The sequence below is a fragment of the Lathyrus oleraceus genome, chromosome 4 (assembly GCF_024323335.1).
Source record: "Lathyrus oleraceus cultivar Zhongwan6 chromosome 4, CAAS_Psat_ZW6_1.0, whole genome shotgun sequence".
Taxonomy (NCBI): Eukaryota; Viridiplantae; Streptophyta; class Magnoliopsida; order Fabales; family Fabaceae; genus Lathyrus; species Lathyrus oleraceus.
In genome coordinates, this window is record NC_066582.1 from 478,972,409 (window position 1) to 478,994,659 (window position 22,251).

The following is a 22,251-nucleotide window of genomic DNA, read 5'->3' on the forward strand; positions in this document are numbered from 1 at the left end:
GACGGTCTTACTTGGGGGAAAGTATCTAGCAAGGAATACTTTTCTAAGGTTATCCCAAATTGTTATGGAATTGGGTGGAAGGGAATCTAACCATGATATGGCTTTATCTCTGAGGGAGAAAAGGAATAATCTTAAACGGATTGCCTCAGGAGAAGCTCCATTGGTTTTAAAAGTGTCTGTTAATTGGAGAAAGATTTTTAAATGTTGGTTCGGGTTCTCAGTAGCGAGACCTGCGAATTGTCTCTGTTGCACTAGTTGCAACAGGGAGGGTTTAAGTTCGAAATTATTAGCTGGGATAGTTGGGTTTACTATACTAGAACTAGGTTCTTCGTTGGAAGGTTGGGCGAAATCCTTAAGAGGTCTATGATTTTGATCTTCGGCCATAGCTCTCCTAATTCTATGGAAAAATAAACGTGCGTGAGCGTAACGTTCAGGTTTCACCAGAGGGTATACTAAGCTTCCGATGCTGCGAGTTCTTCGCATTGACCGACGGGTAATAACCTAAGTCTAAACGATATAACAATAGGGTACAAAATTTGACGAAATTGGTCCCCGGTTACGGCGCCAAAAACTTGATGTGTGCTTTTCGTAAGTATACGAACGCGTCAGAGTAATATAAAAGATTGTCGAATCCACAGAGACCAAGTGTCAATCTATCGTTATCTATTGTTACGGTGTTTATCTAAGGTAATCGAAATAGGGGGTTTTAGAGTGTACAATGGAAAATGAAGTATTAAATAAAATTCAATTAATAAAGACAGGTTCAAATGTAATTCACATAATCAATTAATAATCCAAGTACTTGCTAATAGAATTACTTATGGGTAGTGTTTCCTACTTTGAAAAGAACCAATTTAACGGGAACTGTCGCTTTCGCATATTCAGAACCGAGTTGTACTCCCTAATAACACCCTCTTATTGTCACTTATAAAAAGGCGCGCATTACGTTAGAGTAGTAAACCTATTTTTAAGAAATATAGTATCTTGACTAAGTTGAAAAGTTTTTTTGACTTGGATATATTCTTAACCAAAAGAGATTCTCACGAACCAGACTCTAAACTTATAAACGCGTCCGAAAATAGTTTTAAAATCACTTTTCTTTTTAAGTTAAAACTCCTAATGAACTAAACAAAACGCTTTCGCTGTATTTGAAATAGTTAAAAACAACTAAGTTTAAAAAGACGTTGGACGACTTTCGATCTTACCCAACATAAATTAAGTGCGGGAAAACGTAAGTTGAAAGACAAAATAGCCCTTAAGTGTTTCTACGAACAATTGTACGGATTATCGATTCAATTACGGTCCTTACATTCTAACCTTTATAGGTTTAGCTAGACATGGTAAAGTAAATGTGCATTTTAATTTAAATAAAAGTAGTGCGAGTGCGGAAAGTAAATGAAAGTAGTGCGAGTGAGAGAAATAAACGAAAGTAGTGCGAGTGCGAGAAATAAACGAAAGTAGTGCGAGTGCGAGAAATAAATAAAGTAGTGCGAGTGCGAGAAATAAATGAAAGTAGCGCGAGTGCGAGTAATAAATGAAAGTAGTGCGAGTGCGAGAAATAAATGAAAGTAGTGCGAGTGCGAGAAATAAATAAAGTAAAGACAGTGCGGGAAAGTAAAGTAGACAAAGGTAAAGCAATAAAACCTGCTCCAATCGGAGGGTTGAATAAAGTGCGAAACGAAAATGAAAATGGCAGCAGGATTAACTTCCTTCCAAAGTGCTCTAAACTCGATTACACAGTTGTGGCAACACTCCGATGTGAAGCGATTGCCACTTTTACAATACTGAATATATGCCTAGTTGTAACTAAGTTGATCTAAGTTTGGATGATGAAACAAATGAAATCGAGTCTCTATTTATAAGCAAGGAAAATAATGGAAATGACAAGGATGCCCTTCAATTTGAATTTGGGAGGGAAACTTCTTTCTTCTTGTGGCGCCCGCCATAACACCATGGCGCCCTCCATAAGGGTAAATTGTGGCGCCCAAGTGGAGATAGTGGTAGGCGTGGCAGTTGAGGAGAAGTTAAACTATGACACATCGTGGCTGGACCCATGGCGCCAGCCACAATGAGAGCCATAAGTGCAAAATGCTAATTTTTAGTCTGTTTAGCTCATTTTCACTCCTTTTCTCGATCGGGGCTCTGATTAGACTGAAAACCCGAAAACAAAGAAAAACATAGTAATAACATAACAAAATAATAATAAAACAACTAAAATGCATGCGAAATCGGAGTCGAAAATACGGTGAAATTCAGTGTCATCATTTGTTGCCTCCTAGGATTCACCTGAGGTGTTTGGTGCAAGGTCCCTTGGATATTAGTGTTATCCATGAAATCTAGCATCTTTTGCCAACTGTATTGGGACTCGTTGCTGTAATCGAGTTTGGTGTCCATGTTGTTGTAGTTTGGTTCTGTTGGTTAGGTTACTGATATGAGGGTTGGTCAGTTTAATTGGGACATTGATTCGTTTTGGAAACTGAGTAACTGTTATCGTGGTGTTTGATAGATATATGTTGGTTTAATGCTTTGGTGGTGTGATGTTTGAGTGCTTTTGTTGTGAGATATTTGGGTGTATGTTGGTTGGGTGCTATGGTAGGATGTGGTGGTATCATATTCCTCATAAATGCTATTGTTAGATATGGAGGCGGCGTATATTTGTTGGTGGTATTAGTTATGTTCTTGGTTTTGTGTTTGGGTGTGTGGCATGAATTGGTCATGAGTTTAGGTGTATGTGAATTGCATGTCATATTATAAAACTTAAATAAATAAAAAAAATTACATTAAATTGTGGTGTTATAAACCTCCTGAAATTCCTTCAAATATGATGAAAATAATAGTCAATTTTAAGAATCCCAATTTTAAGAATCAGTTACATCACATTTAAATTTAACTCTTCATTGAAGTGACAACAACATCAAAACTTCAATTTTACCATAGACATCCATCTAGGTATCTCCCTCTAGAGAAGAAACAATGAATATCTAACCACGTTCTAGATCTAGAAAATGAAAGTCTCAAAAAGAAAGAAACCAAGACTTGTATCCGTACCTACTAATGTCGTTTTTTTTTAAACCTTGTTTCAATCATGGCAAAAGAAAAGACTAAATGAGTGCGAGAAAGAAAGCTTTTGCATATTCATGGAGCTAAAGAATACTCGTGGCCATGAATGGGAAGAATGTCTCCTAGAAGCCAAGTAACGTAGTCCCATGAACATAGGCAAACGATGCTACATTTCCAACTTGTCAATGGAGCGTATCATTTGTACATGTCATAGTAACAGAAATAACAAAAAAATAATATATAGTTAGAGGTTATGAGTAAAATATGATTTGTCTAAATAATATGCTAACTGACATATCATTTGTTTGCTACTAGTTGAAAGAGAAGTTCGATAGGAAGAAGTCAGAGGTGAAGCAGGCCCAAGCAGGCCTCAAAGAACAAGACACATGCCTGTAAGGTTGCAAGAATGTGTGATTACATCAGATGATATGGTCAATGAAGAAGGTGAGCTGGTACATTATGCTTTCTACGCAGATGTCGAACCAGTCAATGCAGATGAGACATTGAAAGATTCGAAGTGGATGAAAGCAATGAACAAAGAGCTGAAATCAATCGAAGTCAACAACACTTGGTCATTTGTCGAATTGCCCAACAACAAGAAGGCAATCGATGTGAAGTGGGTATACAAGGTGAAGTTGAATCCCATAGGAAAAGTGACTCGACACAAAGCGAGACTTGTGGCAAAAAGATTTCTTCAGAAAGAATGGATCGACTTCGATGAGGTTTTTGCACCTATTGTTAGGATCCAAACAATCAGATTGGTTGTTGGTCTAGCAAACATAAAAAATTGGAAGATGTGTCAGATGGATGTGAAATGGGCATTCCTGAATGATCCCTTAGAAGAAGAAGTTTATGTTGCACAACCAGCTGGGTTTGTGAAACTAGGCGAAGAAAAAAAGGTGTGCATGCTGCATAAAGCCATGTACGGACTTAAACAAACTCCAAGAGTTTGGAACAAGAAGATATATGTCTTTCTAAGGGAGAAGGAATTCGTGGAGTGAAAATTTGAACATGGAGTATATGTAAGAAGAAGCAAGAGTGAATTGTTATATTATGTCTCTATGTCGATGACTTGTTGATAACAGGTAGCTGCAAGAAGGAGATCGAAGACTTCAAAGATGAACTCAACAAGGAATTTGAAATATCAGATATGGGTGACATTTCATATTTCCTTCGCATCGAATTCTACAAGAGTGGTAGAGGTTTGATGATGCATCAAAGAAGGTATGCAGGAGAAATACTTAAAAGATTTGAGATGCAAGATTGCAATCCAACTTCGACTCCAGCTGAGCCCAGATTACAAGTATCGAAAGATTCTGATTCAAATGATATCGGCCCAACCCAACATAGAAGACTTATTGGGTTACTTCGATACCTTTGTCATACATATCCTGACTTAGCATATAGTGTCGGTATGGTGAGTAGATTCATGCAGAAGTCAAAGGTATCACATCTAGCAGTGACGAAGAGGATACTAAGGTATATAAAAGGAACTCTCGACTATGGCATTTTGTTTCCTGCAGCTGATGAAGGAAAAGAATGCTAATTAGTGGAATACACCGACTCAAGTTTGTGTAGTGATGCTGAGGATCGAAAATCCACAACTGGCAATGTGTTTATGCTAGGTGGTGCACCAGTTGCTTGGAGTCTGAGAAAAGAGCCAGTAGTGGCATCATCGTCGTGCGAAGTAGAATACATAATTGCCTCTCTTTGTGCATGTTAAGCAACATGGATGGTGAATCTGGTCAAAGAAATAACAGCGAAGAGTCATGGAGCAATTACCATGAAGATCAACAACATGTCAACTATCAATCTAGAGAAGAATCTGAAAGCACATGGTTGAAGCAAGCACATCGAAATGAGGTTTCATTATCTTCGAGAGCAGTTAGCACATGGAAAGCTGAATATGGATCATTGCAGAACTGAGAATCAGATTGCAGACATCATGACGAAGGGAGTGCAGGTCGAAGTGTTTAGAAGACTAAGAGTTATGATGAATGTAGATAGCTTAGGCACAATGAATTAGGTGGTATGTTGAATTGTATTTTCTTGTGTTGAAGTAGGTTGCTCTACAGAACAAGGAAGTGTCGAACCACCTAGTATGTTGAGTTGTGTTAGTGTGTCGAAGTGTCGAAACATGTTGCTTCACACAGGATTTTGACTTATGCCTATTTTAGTAGTGTTAGCTATTTTAGGTTTTTATAGTTCTGGACTTTGGCTTGAGATCCAAGTTAACCTAAATCTATAAATAGAGGGAATAACACATATTTTTGTAATGAGGTGAATAGAGTATTCATAACATTGTATTCATAGTATTTTGCAGTTGTAAAGTGAATAAAAAATTTTCCACAGTTTATCGGCATAGAGGAACTCTACAGAATTTTTAATTCTTCTTCTCCCTCGTCGTTCTTTACTTTCTTTCTTTCTCCATTATTCTTCTATTTTCATTGTTATTGTGTGGATGATGACAATCTTATTCATCTAGATTGATTGAAATTTTTCATAGATTTTGGAAGATTTTCAACGAGTATATAGTCTTATAAACCAATTTAACATATGCTACTACTCTAAAATCAATTCAACAAGATAGCTTTATCAAAAAATATTACATGCATCAACCTTAAGCAGCAAAATAGTATTTTCTATTACACATAGGCATCTTCTTTCACCTATTCAACATAACCGAGCACCAAAGATTATCCATGAGAAACAACACAACTTTTTAGTCAATAAACTGTATCCACCCGTGCTGAACATAAATGCTATCAATGTTATAGTTGTATACTTAAATAAAAACTTAATAGAAGAAAAGCTATATTTTCAATAATCTAAACAAATTAGAGCTATCAAGTAAAAAAAAAAGACTTGTATACAAACATAATAGAAGAAAAGATATATTTTCAATAATCTATTAATATGTCTAATGTACACGGACAAATATGTTTTATGAGTACAAAATAAGTAACAATCACTATGTAGTATTTTGTGAACAATTTGAAAATGCATACAATATAGAGAACTAACATGTTCGCAAACAAGCTTTGAATTGCCTCGAATTTTTTCATGGTCATACCCTTTGTTAATAGCTTCTTTAAATTCCAAAATTGAACCTTAATACTCAGTAGAATTGTTTGTTTGAGTGCCCAATCCTTGACATAAGCGATGAATCTTTAGCGTTTGTTTGGGAATTTAAAGGGGAAGGAAGGGTAGGGTTTTAAACTAATTTTTTTCAATTTATTTTTGCTTTCAAATAAAATATAATAAAAATAAATCAGTTCTTTTATTTCAGTAAAAATAAATTTTTAAGTGGTCTAATGACTGAAGTTCACTCTTTAAAAATGAAAAGTACAATGTCGCATATTCGAATCTGCGATTCTGTACTTCTGATATCCTTAATAACGACCAACTGAACTAATTTAACGGAATAAAAAATAATTACTCTTTATTTTCAAGAAAAAATTCCATTTTTTATTTTCATAAAAAAATTTAGATTTTATTTATTTTCAGATTTTTTTTGTATTTTAAAAAAAAGACTTTTCTTTTTTAATTTTCAAAAGAAATTTTTATTTTTTAAAATAAAGTATATTTAAACTATTAGTTTTTTTTAAAAGAGGGTTTAAGTATTTAAATTAGTTAAACTGTTATTTTTCAGCAACTAACTCTTCTTTGTAATGTGACATAGAGATAGTTCTTCTTCTGTCTTATATAAAAGTAATTTTATAAAAAAATATGTAAATGCATTTAAATCTTATATCATTTTTAAACTAATTTATTAATAAAATATTTTTTAAACTATTACTTTATTTTATTTTTTAAGATAATACTATAATTTAATTACTTTAATTGTATTGCTCTCAAATCATTCTCTTCCATTTTATATTTTTAATTGATAAAGATATTATTTTAATTTTTCCCACAAATGTATGGGATTTTCAGAAAAATTTTCTCTGATCCTAAAAATTATAAATTTTAAATACTTTTTCACACATTGGCGCCTCTGAAAAATATTCAATATATTTTTGTTTTTTAAGTTGTAAATTTAGTTGCTTTTAATCGGTGAAATAAAAATGAATAAAACAAATAACCAAAACAACCCAAGGATATATTGAATTATAAACATTTAACATGTTAAATATAAATGTATAACTCCGATACAACGTAAGAATTTTAGAATTAGTTTTTAAGTTTTATTAACAAGAATAATTCATAGTTTCTCTCTAACATAACTATCACTTATACACAAAATCGCAAATCGCAATCAAGACAATAGATCTAACCATGCAATTCTAGTCATACAATTCTAATCAATAGAGAGAGTAATAAGGATATTAGATGTGACGTGAGTGAGTATGCTGAACTGACATATGTTGCTAGAGTGAGTGGTTGAGAGTGAATCTGAAAAGAAAACCTAAAATTTGAAAGAGTTTATAGTTTCTTATTACTTTATTCATTTATAGGAGGTTCCATGCATATTTGGGTCTCAAGATGATGCTTCCCATGTACATGAAATTGTATGTGTTTTACATTGTCCAAATTTACGTACAAAAAATTCAAAAGATGCACATAAAAATACACATAGATACTAGCTAGCCACAAAATATATATTGTCTATCCAAATAAATAACAGAAAAGATACAAGAACCTAAAAAAACAAAAAACAAAAAAACACCACAAAGGATAACATAGTTATATTACATATAAAAGACAACCTACACACGAATACCATTAACATAGTTATATTACACATAAAAGCAAATACCCTTAATATAGTTATATTACACATAAAAGCAAATACCCTTAACATAGTTATATTACATATAAAACACAAACTTGAGATTATATCACCCATAAGAGAAAAACAATCTCAGACTACAACGAGACATAATATTATACATAACAAGATATTAAATCAAGCCGGTGGAGTGTTCTCTCTTGGAATTTTTGGAGTGACTGTCTTTTTATCTTTTTTGCCGAAAGCTCTAACTCCCCAAATAATGATACGTAGTGTGAGGAATAAAACCACGAATGATAACATTCCAACCCATGCATAAATCAAGACTCTTTGAATTTCATGAGCTATATGCCAAACAGGATCTGGGGTAACCATATCTAGTGCTGTAATGTATGTAAAAGCAAGACTTGTGAGAGCGAGACACATCACAATTGATAAAAGCCATGTAGGAAACCTATGATTCAAAGGAAGTCCACTCATAAGCAAGAGTAAAACACTTAGTGATGCAACAAAACATATAGTGTTCCAATAAAGGAACCGCTGATATTTATCTGGATATATAACGGCTAAGACAGCTTCACCCGGACATAGGCTTAAGTCATTAATTAAATATCCTTTATTGTCAAAGAGAGTACATGCTATAATATCTGGGGTTGCATCTCCGTCATCTTTAACTGGCCTAACGCCGCCCGGTGGATTAAGAGCCATTTGAAATGTTATTGTTGCGATGAGTGTGGCTATTAAGCCCAAATTCCCACTCATTTGTTTCAACCATTTATCCTTGTCTTTGTAAGCCATCCAACTCCATACATATTCTAATACTTTTCTCCAACCTTTCTTGTCTTCCTCATTCGACGACTCTTCAACAAAACCACCATGGTTATCCACCTCATTCTTCATTGTCTCTCCTTCAAAACAACCATCAAATTTAGAAAGTTCTCATAATTAACATTTTTAAAGCCTACAATATAGCTTTTTTTTAATTGATCAAATCTATCTCTCTTTTTAATCTATAATTTTTCGAATACATGCCTCCCTTGTGTCAAACACTATTGAAAACAAGTAGGATCTATTTAAAATATAAGAAACAAATTTAAGAATGATTTATGTAACAAACTAATGAGTCTATATAATATTTCATGGATGAATCAATATTATTGTTAGTGTATCCTTATAAACACTAAAAAGTTAAGAACCTTAGAACAATGGATACTTTGAATACATACCTTAGTTAAATTAGTATGATAGTTCAAAATGGTAACTGGGTTTTGAGGAAGTAGAGTGAGCTTTTGAGGAGTGTAGGGAAGATATATATACACGCAAAACAGGAGCGAGTCAGGGGTGGGCTGGTATTAAGGGTGCTTTATAATTTTAATTAAAACTATATTTTAAATATCCATATTTAAAATAAAAATCGTCTTTTTTTCTTTCTGGATGTGGTTGTGGATACTAGTACCATGCGGTTAGCAAATTAAAACCATATTTTTCATCTTTAATTAAAACCATATTTTGAATATCCATATTTAAAATAAAAATCAGTCACAGGTACGATACTATTTACAGATAAAATAAATGGATATTTAAATACTCTTTATAATGGATGTCGACATTGGTTTGATGATACTCGTGCCCGCGGATATCTATATCAATTTAAAAATTTAAAAATTATATAAATATCATTAGTTTATTATATTCTGTCTTTTTATATTTTTAAAAAAATTAGTCTTCTCATTTTTTTTAAAGTTTTCTTGAAAGAAAATATTTCATATTTCTTACAAATCATATTTGTCAATTTCATATTTAAACTTCTTCTATACTCCATAACTCACCTCATTTATTTTTGGTTAAAAATGAAAAGTGTGGATATTATGTTTGAATGTTATTATGTTTATGTGAAAATGATGGAAATTAATGTGATGAAATTTTGTTCTTAAAATAAGAGCGAATTATATAGATGTTATGTGATAATAATTTTTTGTGTCTTTAAAAGATGTTTAGAAATATTTTTTTTTAAAAATAATTTTAGTAAAAAAATATTATTCATGGACATCTATAAATATTCGCGAGTACCTTAAAAATATGTAGATACCCGAACGGATATGGGGCGGATATGGATATCATATTTATCCAACTGAACGAAAATGGACATCATATTATCTGCCCCCATGGATATCTATTTACATCCCTGTAGTAACCATTTTCTTCATAATTAACCAAAATACTCATGTTTCAAACAAAACAATTTCGCAGTAAAAAGGATGTGCCATTGATAATGGTAAATGCACTAAAAATAGAACGTAAGTATCACACACACTAGCGATTGCACCACCAATGCGCTAATGGGTCTGACACATGTGTTATTGCACAAAGAGGAGGTGCAAGTGGGTCTATTGTGTAATTTTTTTTATAGTTAAATTAACAACTAAATAATAAAAAAATTATGAAATAAAAATTTAAATACTAATATTTTTTAATTAAAAAAATTGTGAAATAAAAATATTAAAAATACATGGGGGAAAATTTTATACACATATTTTAGCGACACGCTTGATCATAACGGTCATCGGTTCCACACTCAGGCGCTGCCATTTGTCGTTGAGGCCTCCCATTATTCCTCTGAGGTGTTTGTTGCCTCCTAAGATTCACCTGAGGTGTTTGGTGCAAGGTCCCTTGGATATTAGTGTTACCCATGAAATCTACCATATCTTGCCAATTGTATTAGGACTCATTGTTGTAATCGAGTTTGGTGTCCATGTTGTTGTAGTTTGGTTTTGTTGGTTGGGTTACTGATGGGCGAGCTCGTTGGTTGAATTGGGACATTGATTCGTTTTGGAAACTGAGCAATTGTTGTCGTGGTGTTTGGTAGATATATGTAGGTTGGATGCTTTGGTGGTGTGATGTTTGAGTGCTTTTGTGGTGAGATGTTTGGGTGTATGTTGGTTGGGTGCTATGGTAGGATGTGGTGGTATCATATTCCTCATCGATGCTATTGTAAGATATGGAGGCGACATATATTTTTTGGTGGTATTGGTTATGTTCTTGGTTTTGTGTTTGGACGTGTGGCATGAATTGGTCACGAGTTTGGGCGTATGTGTTTTGGTAATCATGTTCGGTTGGTTGTTTAGTGTAGATGGGTTATTATCATATTGGGTTGATTGTTGGATGAAGATGGGTTGGCAATTTTGTTAGCTTAGTTATTGTGTGTAGGTGTGTTGGTAATCATGTTGGGTGTTTGACGACGAAGCTCGTAGGCGTGAGTCGATCAAATACCTTGGGCCATACAAAAATTGAAATGTTGTAACCGATCTATACAAATTCATATAATTCCGAGTTGGTTTAGATTTGTACAACATGAAAACTCCGTTATCTCATGATGATAGAGTTTCCACTAACGACACGCATCCTTAGTGAATTCCCTCCGATCAGTAAAATTCAATTTGGCATCAACTATTATAAGTTGATGTCATAGTCCCAAACACATCAGAAATATGGGATTTGTTGATGCATGTCAAACTGAAATTTGACACGATCACTATGGTGTATCTCCATAATAGTGAACCTGATGATCGCTGATTTCGGAGTCCAAACTGCAGCATCTCCGGGGTTAATTTCATGGTTCAGACTAGATATGGCCTCCAAATAAACTGCAGAGAAAAAATATATTATTAGATTATTAAATGGTTTATATTAAAACTAAATTACCAAGAGGATGAATATTTTAGTTGTAATACATCATCTGGTCCAAGGTGATCCAAAATATTTTGATAGACCGTTATACAGTGTTTAGGATATTTATTGTAGTTCATCCCTTAAGTGGACCACCTAAACGAAAAGAGTGAAAATAAATTATTTATAGTAATTTACAATATAAAGTAAGCAAATGGAAATAAAGTTATAAATTTACTTTGTCGCGGAGATCAATAAGACAAGATGACTAAAGTATGAAATGGGATGATGAAAACTAAGACATAAAAGTAAAGTGCATTAAGAAGATGACATAAATTAAATGACATAAACTAAATGATTTGAATTAAAGTATCATATTATATCAATAATTGTAGCCACGATGAGGACATGTTGAATTATAAACCTTAATAAAATGGTTAAGGTTTCACATGTTGAATAACAATCAATAAACTATTTTTATTTTTATCATTTTCCGTTAAATAAGAACTTAAGCTTATTTGATTATTAAGAGGTAAACTTTCTTCCCTTTGACTTTTATATTGATTTCATTTTATGACAAGTTGTATATTTAATGGTTGTTTTGAAAAAGAGACAACGAACAATGAAGTGGATAAGCATGAGAATTCTATTGAAGAGTCAAGTAACGAGGAAGCAAAGAAAGAAGAAAGGTGGGAGAAAAGTATTAGATCTAATATGGAGTTGGATGGCATAAAAAATAAGAACGAATGGTTGTATCAAATAAAGGGTGGTCTAACATATACCCAGGTCTGAGGCAAATATAATAAAATGGAACGTAAACCTTTTTAAAAGTTAATAATATAAATATTTTGTAGATAGACTCAAACCAACTATCTGGTAAGCGCTAAAACTCATGATAACCACTAAATTACATGCTGAATATTGCTTATTTTCAAAAAGAGAGCTAAATATTATTTATTTCATGAAATTTCTATAAAGCCCAAAATAAAATTAGACTCCAAATTATTTGAGGCCATATGCTATGGCTCTCCCTGCCTATGCACATGGACGACTTTGGATCAAATTAGAGGAAATTTAGGCTTAATAGCGACAATCATCTCAGTAATGACATTTCAAAAGGCTCTTAATCCACCTAGAGGCGTTAGACTGGTTAAAGATGATGGAAATCAAAACCCAAATGCTATAGCATGTTCTTCTTACGATGATGATAATGGAACAAAAATTATCAATTGTTATTGCGTGAGGACCTTTTAGTGAGGAGAGAAAAATAAAGAGAATGAATAATAAGGATTGTTATTATTGAAGATTGATTACAATATATATATATATATATATATATATATATATATATATATATATATATATATATATATATATATATATATATATATATATATATATATATATATATATATATATATATATATTATATATATATATATATATATATATATATAACTAAGTAACTTCAGTACTAAGTAACTAACATGACAAACCCTAACCCTAATCAATTTGGGCTTTGGTTACAGAACTTAGATTATAATCTCAACATACCCCCTTATAATCCAAGTTACTAAGCACTAGCTAATCATAATCGATCTGAATTATTCATAATTTTTTCTCAGAGTTAGAAATTTGTCGATCTTCAATCATTTGGTGAAAATATTGGCCAAGTGTGCTTCATTCGAGCAATGCCTCATTTCAAGTTCACCATCTCCCTTAGGACATGAAACCTAGCTTCGATGTGCTTACTTCTCCCATGTAGAACTGGATTCTTTGCAAGATTAATAGTTGACTTGTTGTTGATCTGCAACACCAAAGGTTTCTTCACTTCGACCTTCATATCTTCCGCAACATATCTAATCCAAATTGCTTGACAAGCAGCATAGGATCATGCTATATATTCAACCTCACATGATAATAATTTCACCACGGGTTTCTTTCTAGAGCACCATGAGATTGAGGTACCAAATACTTGAAAGAAGTAATCAGTTGTGCTTCTTCAATCTTCCTTGTCTCCAGACCAATCAACATATGAATAGCAATTAATCACAATTTCTTTGCTTTCGGAATCTCGTCGAAGTAAAATTTCATAATTTGTCGATCCTTTTAAGTATCTCAGGATTCTTCTTGCATCCTTCATTTGTGACACCCTTGGTTCACTCATGTATCTGCTTACTAATTCGACTGAGAAACCTATATCAGGTTGACTGATGCACACATACCTCAAAGATCTGACAATTTTTTGAACAAAGTGGGATCGACTTTGTCTTCCTTTCCATGCTTCTCTTGCTTCAAATTTGGTTCGACAGGTGAGGATGTCGGATTCGAGTCTTCCATCTTAAATTTATTGAGTATATCTTTAACATACTTTCTTTTATGTAGCACCATACCTTGCTTCGACAATTGAACTTCCATACCTAAGAAGTACGACAACTTTCCCGGATCCGACATTTCAAATGCCTTCTTCATCAGCTCTTTGAACTTCGAAAAGTTCTCCAAGCTATTTATAGTTACTAACAATTCATCAACATATAAGCAGATGATTACTAACAATCCAAGCTATTTATAGTTACTAACAATTCATCAACATATATACATATATATATATATATATATATATATATATATATATATATATATATATATATATATATATATATATATATAATATATATATATATATATATATATATATTGTAATCGTTCTTCAGTAATAACAACCCTTATTCTTCATTCTCTTTCTTTTTCTCTCCTCACTAAAAGGTCTTCATGCAATGACAATTGATAATTTTTGTTCCATTATCATCATTGTAAGAAGAACATGCTATAACATTTGGGTTTTGATCTCCATCATCTTTAACCGGTATAACGCCGCTAGGTGGATTAAGAGCCTTTTGAAATGTCATTAGTGAGATGATTGTCGCTATTAAGCCTAAATTTTCTCTCATTTGATCCAAAGTCATCCATGTGCATAGGCAGGAAGTGCCATAACATAGGGCCTCAAATAATTTGAGGTCTAATTTTATTTTGGGCTTTATAGAAATTTCACGAAATAAATAATATTTAGCTTTCTTTTTTAAAATAAGCAATATTTAGCATGTAATTTAGTGGTTATCATGAGTTTTAGCGCATAACAGATAGTTAGTTTGAGTCCATCTACAAAATATTTATATTATTAACTTTTAAAAAGGTTTATGTTCCGTTTTATAATTTTTGCCTCAGACCTGGGTATGTGTTGGATCGCCCTTGATTTAATACAACCATTTGTTCTTGTTTTTTATGCCATCCAACTCTATATTAGTTCTAATACTTTTCTCCCACCTTTCTTCTTTCTTTGCTTCCTCATTCCTTGACTCTTCAATAGAATTCTCATGGTTATCCACTTCATTGTTCATTGACTCTTCTTCAAAACAACCATTAAATATAAAACTTGTCATAAAATGAAATCAATATAAAAGTCAAAGGGAAGAAAGTTTACCTCTTAAAAATCAAAGAAGCTTAAGTTCTTATTTAATGGAAAATGATAAAAATAAAAATAATTTATTAATTGTTGTTTAACTTGTGAAACCTTAACCATTTTATTAAGTTTTATAATTCAACATGTCCTCATCGTGGCTACAATTATTGATACTTTAATTCAAGTCATTTAATTTAGGTCATTTAATTTATGTTATTTACTTAATGCAATTTACTTTATGTTTCAATTTTCGTCATCTCATTTCATACTTTATTCATCTTGTCTTATTCATCTCTGCGACAAAGTAAGTTTATAACTTTGTTTCTATTTGTTTACTTTATATTATAAATAACTATAAATAATTTATTTTCACTCTTTTCGTTTAGGTGGTCCACTTAAGGGATGAACTACAATAAATATCATAAATACTGTATAACGGTCTATCAAAATATTTTGGACCACCTTCGACCAAATGATGTATTATAACTAAAATATTCATCCTCTCGGTAATTTAGTTTTAATATAAACCATTTAATAATCTAATATATTTTTTTTCCTCTACAGTTTATTTGGAGGTCATATTTGGGTCTGAACCATGAAATTAACCCCGAAGATGCTGTTGTTTGGACTCTGAAATCAACGATCATCAGGTTCACTATTATGGAGATGCACCATAGTGACTATGTCAAACTTCAATTCGAAATGCATCAATAAATCCCAGATTCCCGATGTGTTTGGGACTAGACATCAACTTATAGTTGATGCCAAATGGAATTTTACCGATAGGAAAGAATTCGCTAAGGATGCGTGTCGTTAGTGGAAACGCTATCATCAAGAGATCATAAACGAAGTTTTCATGTCGTACAAATCTAAACCAACTCATAATTATATGAATTTTAATAGATCGTTTACAGCATTTCAATTCTTGATATATCTCATGTGATTCAGATGGATGATGTGCAAGTGAGGGACAACCTTACAGTAGAAGTGTTGCCTGTGAGGATTGAGGATCGAGAGTTGAAAAAGCTAGGGGAAAAGGAGATTACTCTAGTGAAGGTTGTTTGGGGAGGAGCTGCTGAAGAAAATATAACATGGAAGTTGGAGAACCGAATGCGAGAAGTATATTTGGAGTTGTTTTTATCAGGTAAATTTTCGAGGACGAAAATATTCTAAGTGGGTGAGAGTTGTAACACCTCATTTGAATTATCTAATTCTATAGAATAATTTAATTGTATTATATGTGTTTTGAATGGTTGAGGTGGTAGGGGAGCCTTGGGTGTGACGTAGAGTCCCTAGAATATTAGAATTTTAAGTGAGGGATGTGGTAATAATTAACGAGAAGTATGCGGTGTTGAAGATAGTGAGATTAATAGTATTACTATTAGATTTAATAAAATCAATTTAGTATTAATAATAAATAATTTAATATTTATTTAAAATAGCAATAAAAATATAAAGATTTTAATATTTAATTTTTTAGTTTGATTTAATATTATAGTAATAATAATAATAATAATAAGATTTTAAAATAAATTAAAAATAAGGGTTTAGTTGGTATACTTATAAGAAGGTGAGGAGAGAACAGAGAGTTGAGAACGTATGTGAAAGAATTGGATAAAGGGAGATTTAGGGCAAGAGGCAGGGGAAGGAAGAATAAGAAGACCACCATTGAAGATGAGCTTGGAGCTTAAAATTATAATGTATGGGGGGAACTATTCATATAAGGGTGCCTAATCATAAGAGGGTAGTGAGGGGTCCTTACACTCTTAAGTTTGTCTTATGTCATGTTATGATTGTTGTTGATTTGTGACCATGACTGTGAGGAATAAATTATAATTGTAGTCGCTATAGCAAATGATATTTATTAATGATGAATTTTGAATTATTTCTGAATTTTATGTTTGTTGTATGTCAAAGGTTTGGGATAATTATTATGATGATGGTAGGGTATGAAATTATGAATTTATTGATGTGATTTCAACCCATTTTGTAGGTATTTATGCTTGGAAGGAGCTTTGGTCATTAAAATACAAAGATATGGATTTAACAGGCATTTTTTGGATCAAAGCAATTCGGCTGGCAGGGCTTAGTGCCACTATAACACAGCAGATGGGGCTTAGCACTGTCATAACACCATCCGAAGTTTTTGGTCAGGAGCTTTCGCGCTTAGTGCCAAATTTGGAAATTAGCGCCATATATTGCGGTTTAATTTATTTGTCTACTAGCTACGCTTAGTGCCAAATCTAGGACTTAGCGCAATCTGCTTTTTCAGATTTGTATAAATAACTTTGCACTTCGGATTTTTAGCGATATCTTAGAGAGACTCGGAAAACAATAGGATATGGTGATTCTTGAAGATTAGAAGTTGGATTCGCATCAATCGTTGAAAAATCACTATTGATGCATGTTCATCTTCATTCTTCTCTTTGTATCAAGCTACCATGAGTAGCTGAATCTCTTTCTTGTTGGGATTAGATGTAGTTCACCATCACAGTGTGCATTTTTATTTATCATGGAGTTATGTACAATTTATCCATGCGTTAGTAGCGATGTTATCCTTGTTTACTTGTTTTACATATTTATTGGAACTGTTATTGAGAAATACTTTTTGAATCTCAATCTAGGATAATCATCTGTTAGATGCTAAATTTTAGACATAGATTTAGATTTAATGTTCACTTGAGTATTAAGTCTCAATGCTACCATATTGTTTAATAGGCTAAGAGACTGTCGATTCAATAATACGGTTGAACTCTCGTAAGGAGTTTAGACATAAACACTGTCGACGAGCGATACATGATGATATTGATAAATTTTTAGATTGTGTATAACTGATTGGTAAATTAGATATTCTATCGGTGGATGAAATTCAATCCCGGCAAGATCTCATCTCTCTAAAACTTTATTTATCATTCATCTGTTTTATATTTTGTAGCTTTAATCCATCAAACATCTTGCAAATTTACGCTTAAAATCATAGTAACTATGGAACGACATTGCTATTACACCAGTCCTTGTGGATACAACAAATCAAATACTTACCCTTGATAGAACTAATGCATTCAGCAAAATGACGTCGTGACCGGGGACCGACATTTAGATATTAAAACCATAGCAATAGTTTCTATATTTTTAAGCTTTGTGCATTTGTCTATATTGTATATATACTTGTTTCTCATCACATTTTATCAAGTGTTGGTTAGGGGTAACTGCTGGTGAAGGAACAACAACAAAACCAGGAAGAGCAAACAACTAGCCAAGCAAAATAAGCAACAAGAGGGAACATCTAATTTAAAAATGCGTTGAGCTAAGGGCATTAAACAAACACTTTTTGGGAGGCAACCCAACTTTATAAGTATTTAATAGATTTGCATTAAGTAGTTTAAGCCTTAAAGAGTGAAAATAGATTGAAAGCTTGACAAAAATTTGCATTTTGAAAATTCTAGACAGCTGAGATGGTGCTAAGCGCAGCTTTTGGGCGGTGAACTTGCCCTGCTATACTAGTAAAAATTATTTTTACTCAAACCACTTATCCACTTTCATCGATGCCCATTTACCCCATCTTTATGGTGATTTTTTTTAATTAAGTTGTGTTTTGTTTAATTTGTTTCAAGTAGATAGTATAGTAGTTTAGTTTAATTTCAAGAGTTTTAGCAAAAATTTTGAGTTTGTTCTCAAAGTTTATTTTTGAATGGCTTGAAAAAGCATTGAGTGATTATTCCAAGTTTGAATGTTTCAACTAGAAAATGATTTGGTAATGATAAAAGCTTAAAGGATGGTACAATATCAAGGTACATGTTTATTGCTTTTTAGACCATAGCAAGAATATGAAACTTGTAATTTGTACAAACATCTTGTGATTCATTCTTTTACACTAAATGTTCATGATTGAATAACTTTAGATCAAAGCAAAATGTGAGGATACTTTTCTTTGTTTAATATATACACAAAAGACCAACAATCTATTGTTTTAACTCGGTTGATTTATGTTTAATCTTGCATTTATATTGAAGTTGCAAAAGCATGAAAGTGATCAAGGATTATTTTTTTATTTTGAGCACAACCACTTGACCAAAAATAACCTACCTTGTGCTTGAACAATTCGTTAACCACTTTGAGCCTTAATGTCAGGATCTATATCAATTTTGAACTGTGAGATTTATCTTTTGCATGCAAAGAATTGTTCATCATTGCTTTTAGAATGGATTCTAAAAAAAATCTTGAACCTTAAACCTTCATTTTATTGTGTAATTTTTTCCCTTGCCATAGAAAATAGGGGAGCATTCATACTACAATATTGGTTGGATTCAATTTGGGAAGAAAAATGTGGGTTGCTAAGAAGTTGGAAAAGAAAGAATTTGAAAAAGAAAGAAACTTATGAAAAAGAATTGAAAAAGAAAAAGAAATGAAAAAGTTTGAAATAAAAAGTGGCAAACAATTGGTGCCAGCAAATGAATTCAAGGGTGTATCATTTAAACAAAGAGAAGTGGTCAATGAAGTTGTGAATGATTAAGAGTTAGAAAAGTGAATGTTCTTCTATATTTTGGGAACTTTGTTTCAATACCTTTATATATGACCCTTCTTGGATGAGTGGATAAGTTGATCAAGATGTTAGCAAGATTACTGGATATGAGTCAAGTCCCTCATTTTTGTTCTTCATCATAGTTTGAAGATGTGTGCTAGGTGTGATTCATAATTGAGCTTGTGTTTTTTTAGAATTTATGACATGAGTTTTGTGTTTAGAATTTGTTTCATGATTATGGTTTGGTTGTAGTACAGTGGTAAGCATCACTTTGCTTGTGCTTTTGAAATTTTGAACCATGCACTTATCTTATTTTATCAAAACTTGTTTGATCATGTGAAATATTGGTAGTTTCTCTTATTTCTTTAGGTTTGTAAGACTCTTGTTTGAGGATAAACAAAGTTTTAAGTTGGAGAGAGTTAATAAGTGTCAAATTATGGTTAATTTGTACATGAAAACATGACATTCATTAACTTGTTTCATTAGATTCTTGTAGCAAAACCTCAACTTTTGTGTAAATATCTAACTATATTAATTTATCATGTAATTAGTTGCATTTTTATTAATTTCAATCCATTTTGTAGGTATTTATGCTTGGGAGGAGCTTTAGTAATCAAAAGACAAAGATATGGCTTCAACATGCATTTTTTGGATCAAAGCAATCCCGGTGATGGGGCTTAGTGTCATTGTAGCACATCCAATGGCGCTTAGCATGGTCATAGCGCCATCCAAATTTTTTTGTCAGGAACTTCCGCGCTTAGCGCCAAATCTGGAACTTAGCGCCATATTTGTCGGTTTAAGTTATTTGTCTGCTAGTTGTGCTTAGCGCCAAATCTAGGGCTTAGTACAATATTGTAACACCCACATATAATATATATCTAGAATACATATTATACATAGTGTAAAACTGGTACTGAAATACATAAGCGCCTAGCAGCACAATGTACATATATAAATACATGCCCAAAATAAACACAACATGGCATAAAATGTAGATAAGAGTGCCCAAAATAAAACTATTGATCTAGATCATTAGACAAGGATCTCAAAAATATCTACACAGCGGAAGAAAAGCCACCAGTCCTCAGGTAAGCAAGACATCACTCTATCTTGCCCTTACCCTTATCCTGCTCAGAACCATCTGAAAAATAATCAACAACATGGGGTGAGATAATAATCTCAGTGGGTTCCCTATCTTATGGGTCCACTCGGCTCTACAAGGTTTTCTAATCATTACTCAACTCATATCCAACTCAAGTCAACAAGGGAACGAAGACTTGAACGATGGGGAAAATAACTCGCAATTATATGGCAACATGCATCTGAGTCCTCATAACTCAAACACGATCATTATTCAGATCACGACACATCAATTCTCGAACGGACTTACGTCTAAGTCAGGCCCGATTCATGCATGCTCGTATGATTCGACTTTCACGGTGGATATCCGGTTCTCCTATGGGACTGAATCCATTTTTAAGAACCATCACTCGTATGGGACTCAAACCCACTTTGAGTCTCTTTCACCGTATGGGGCTACATCCCACTTAGGTGTCCATCTTTCCCCCATGTCCACCATGGTTAGGGCTCAAACCCAATTGAGGCTCAAATCATTGGTCCCACATCCCAATGCTTTCTCATCTAAGCATACCAATAGAGATGTGTACCATCACAGAAAATACACACTCTAAATACATGATCAGTTCCACATATCATTGGTTCCACGAACCATAACAAAGTCCATCAATCACAGGTGACTTCATTCACCATAATACACAAATATAACATAGCATGTTCCATACAATGCGTCTCATTCTCAATCATGGCAACAATTCGTACACGACCTCCACATAAGCGTCGTACGAATGAATACTGTCATTCAATGTTATCTAAGTCATAAACCTCACTCAAGACCTAATACCAATCCTAGGTTAACTTACTATATTCATCATGTAATTCTCACTATTAACATGTATTCAACTTAAGCATGGCATCACAATTGATTAATGGTTGGAAGAATGCATTTAAAAACACTTAAGAAATGGATTTTGAAGTTTTTAACTTGAGTCAATCGATTGGTTGGGGAAGCCTAATCGATTGGTTCCTCTCACATTTCTGTTTTTCAAAATTTGCTGAGTGTCAATCGATTGATCCTGAGTGTCAATCGATTGGTCCTGTTAAAAATTTCCACTGTTCATATACAGCAAGTTTGTGCAATTGATTGACATGCAGTGTCAATCGATTGGTCCTGTAAAAATTTCATTTTTCTGCTAAACCAAAGACTGTCAATCGATTGGTTGATAGAGGCCAATCGATTGATCCACTCACATTTTCTCATTTCACTTCACAGACACCATTTTCCTCTGTTCTACCATTTCTACAAATTACCACTACTTCTTCTAACAACAACCCATCATATTACATGTTCTCATACACATATAAATCAAGGATTTCAAGCTCACAATCACAAGGATTTTCAAGGTCATAATCACAACCAATTATTTCACCACAACCATAACAAATCATGTTATCATAACCAATATAAGAACACAATAAAGCACATGTTCATGGAAGTCAACAAGAGCAAGAACATATTCATTATATAGCATGGATTTTCATGATTTGTCTAACATTCTACAACCCTAACTTTTCTAGAAACCTAGAATTTATAACTAGAACCCACCTCAAGAAATTGAAGAGGAGAAGTTGTGGAAGATGAAATGAGGATGAAGATGATGGTGTTAGTTCCAAGCTCTTGCTCTTTCCAAGCTTCTTCTTCTACTCCACTAACCTTGTTTTTCTCTTCTTCTC

General features: G+C 32.9%; 1 protein-coding gene across 1 annotated transcript; it reads right to left on the reverse strand.

The window, feature by feature from the left end:
* Nucleotides 1–7,724: 7,724 nt before the first annotated feature.
* LOC127076318 (uncharacterized) lies at nt 7,725–9,155 on the reverse strand. Its single transcript, XM_051017939.1, has 2 exons — nt 9,019–9,155; nt 7,725–8,700 (listed from the first exon to the last, which is right to left on the reverse strand). Exon 2 carries the CDS (start codon nt 8,690–8,692, stop codon nt 7,970–7,972), a length of 723 nt encoding a protein of 240 aa, XP_050873896.1. The 5' UTR covers nt 8,693–8,700; nt 9,019–9,155; the 3' UTR covers nt 7,725–7,969.
* Nucleotides 9,156–22,251: the final 13,096 nt, after the last annotated feature.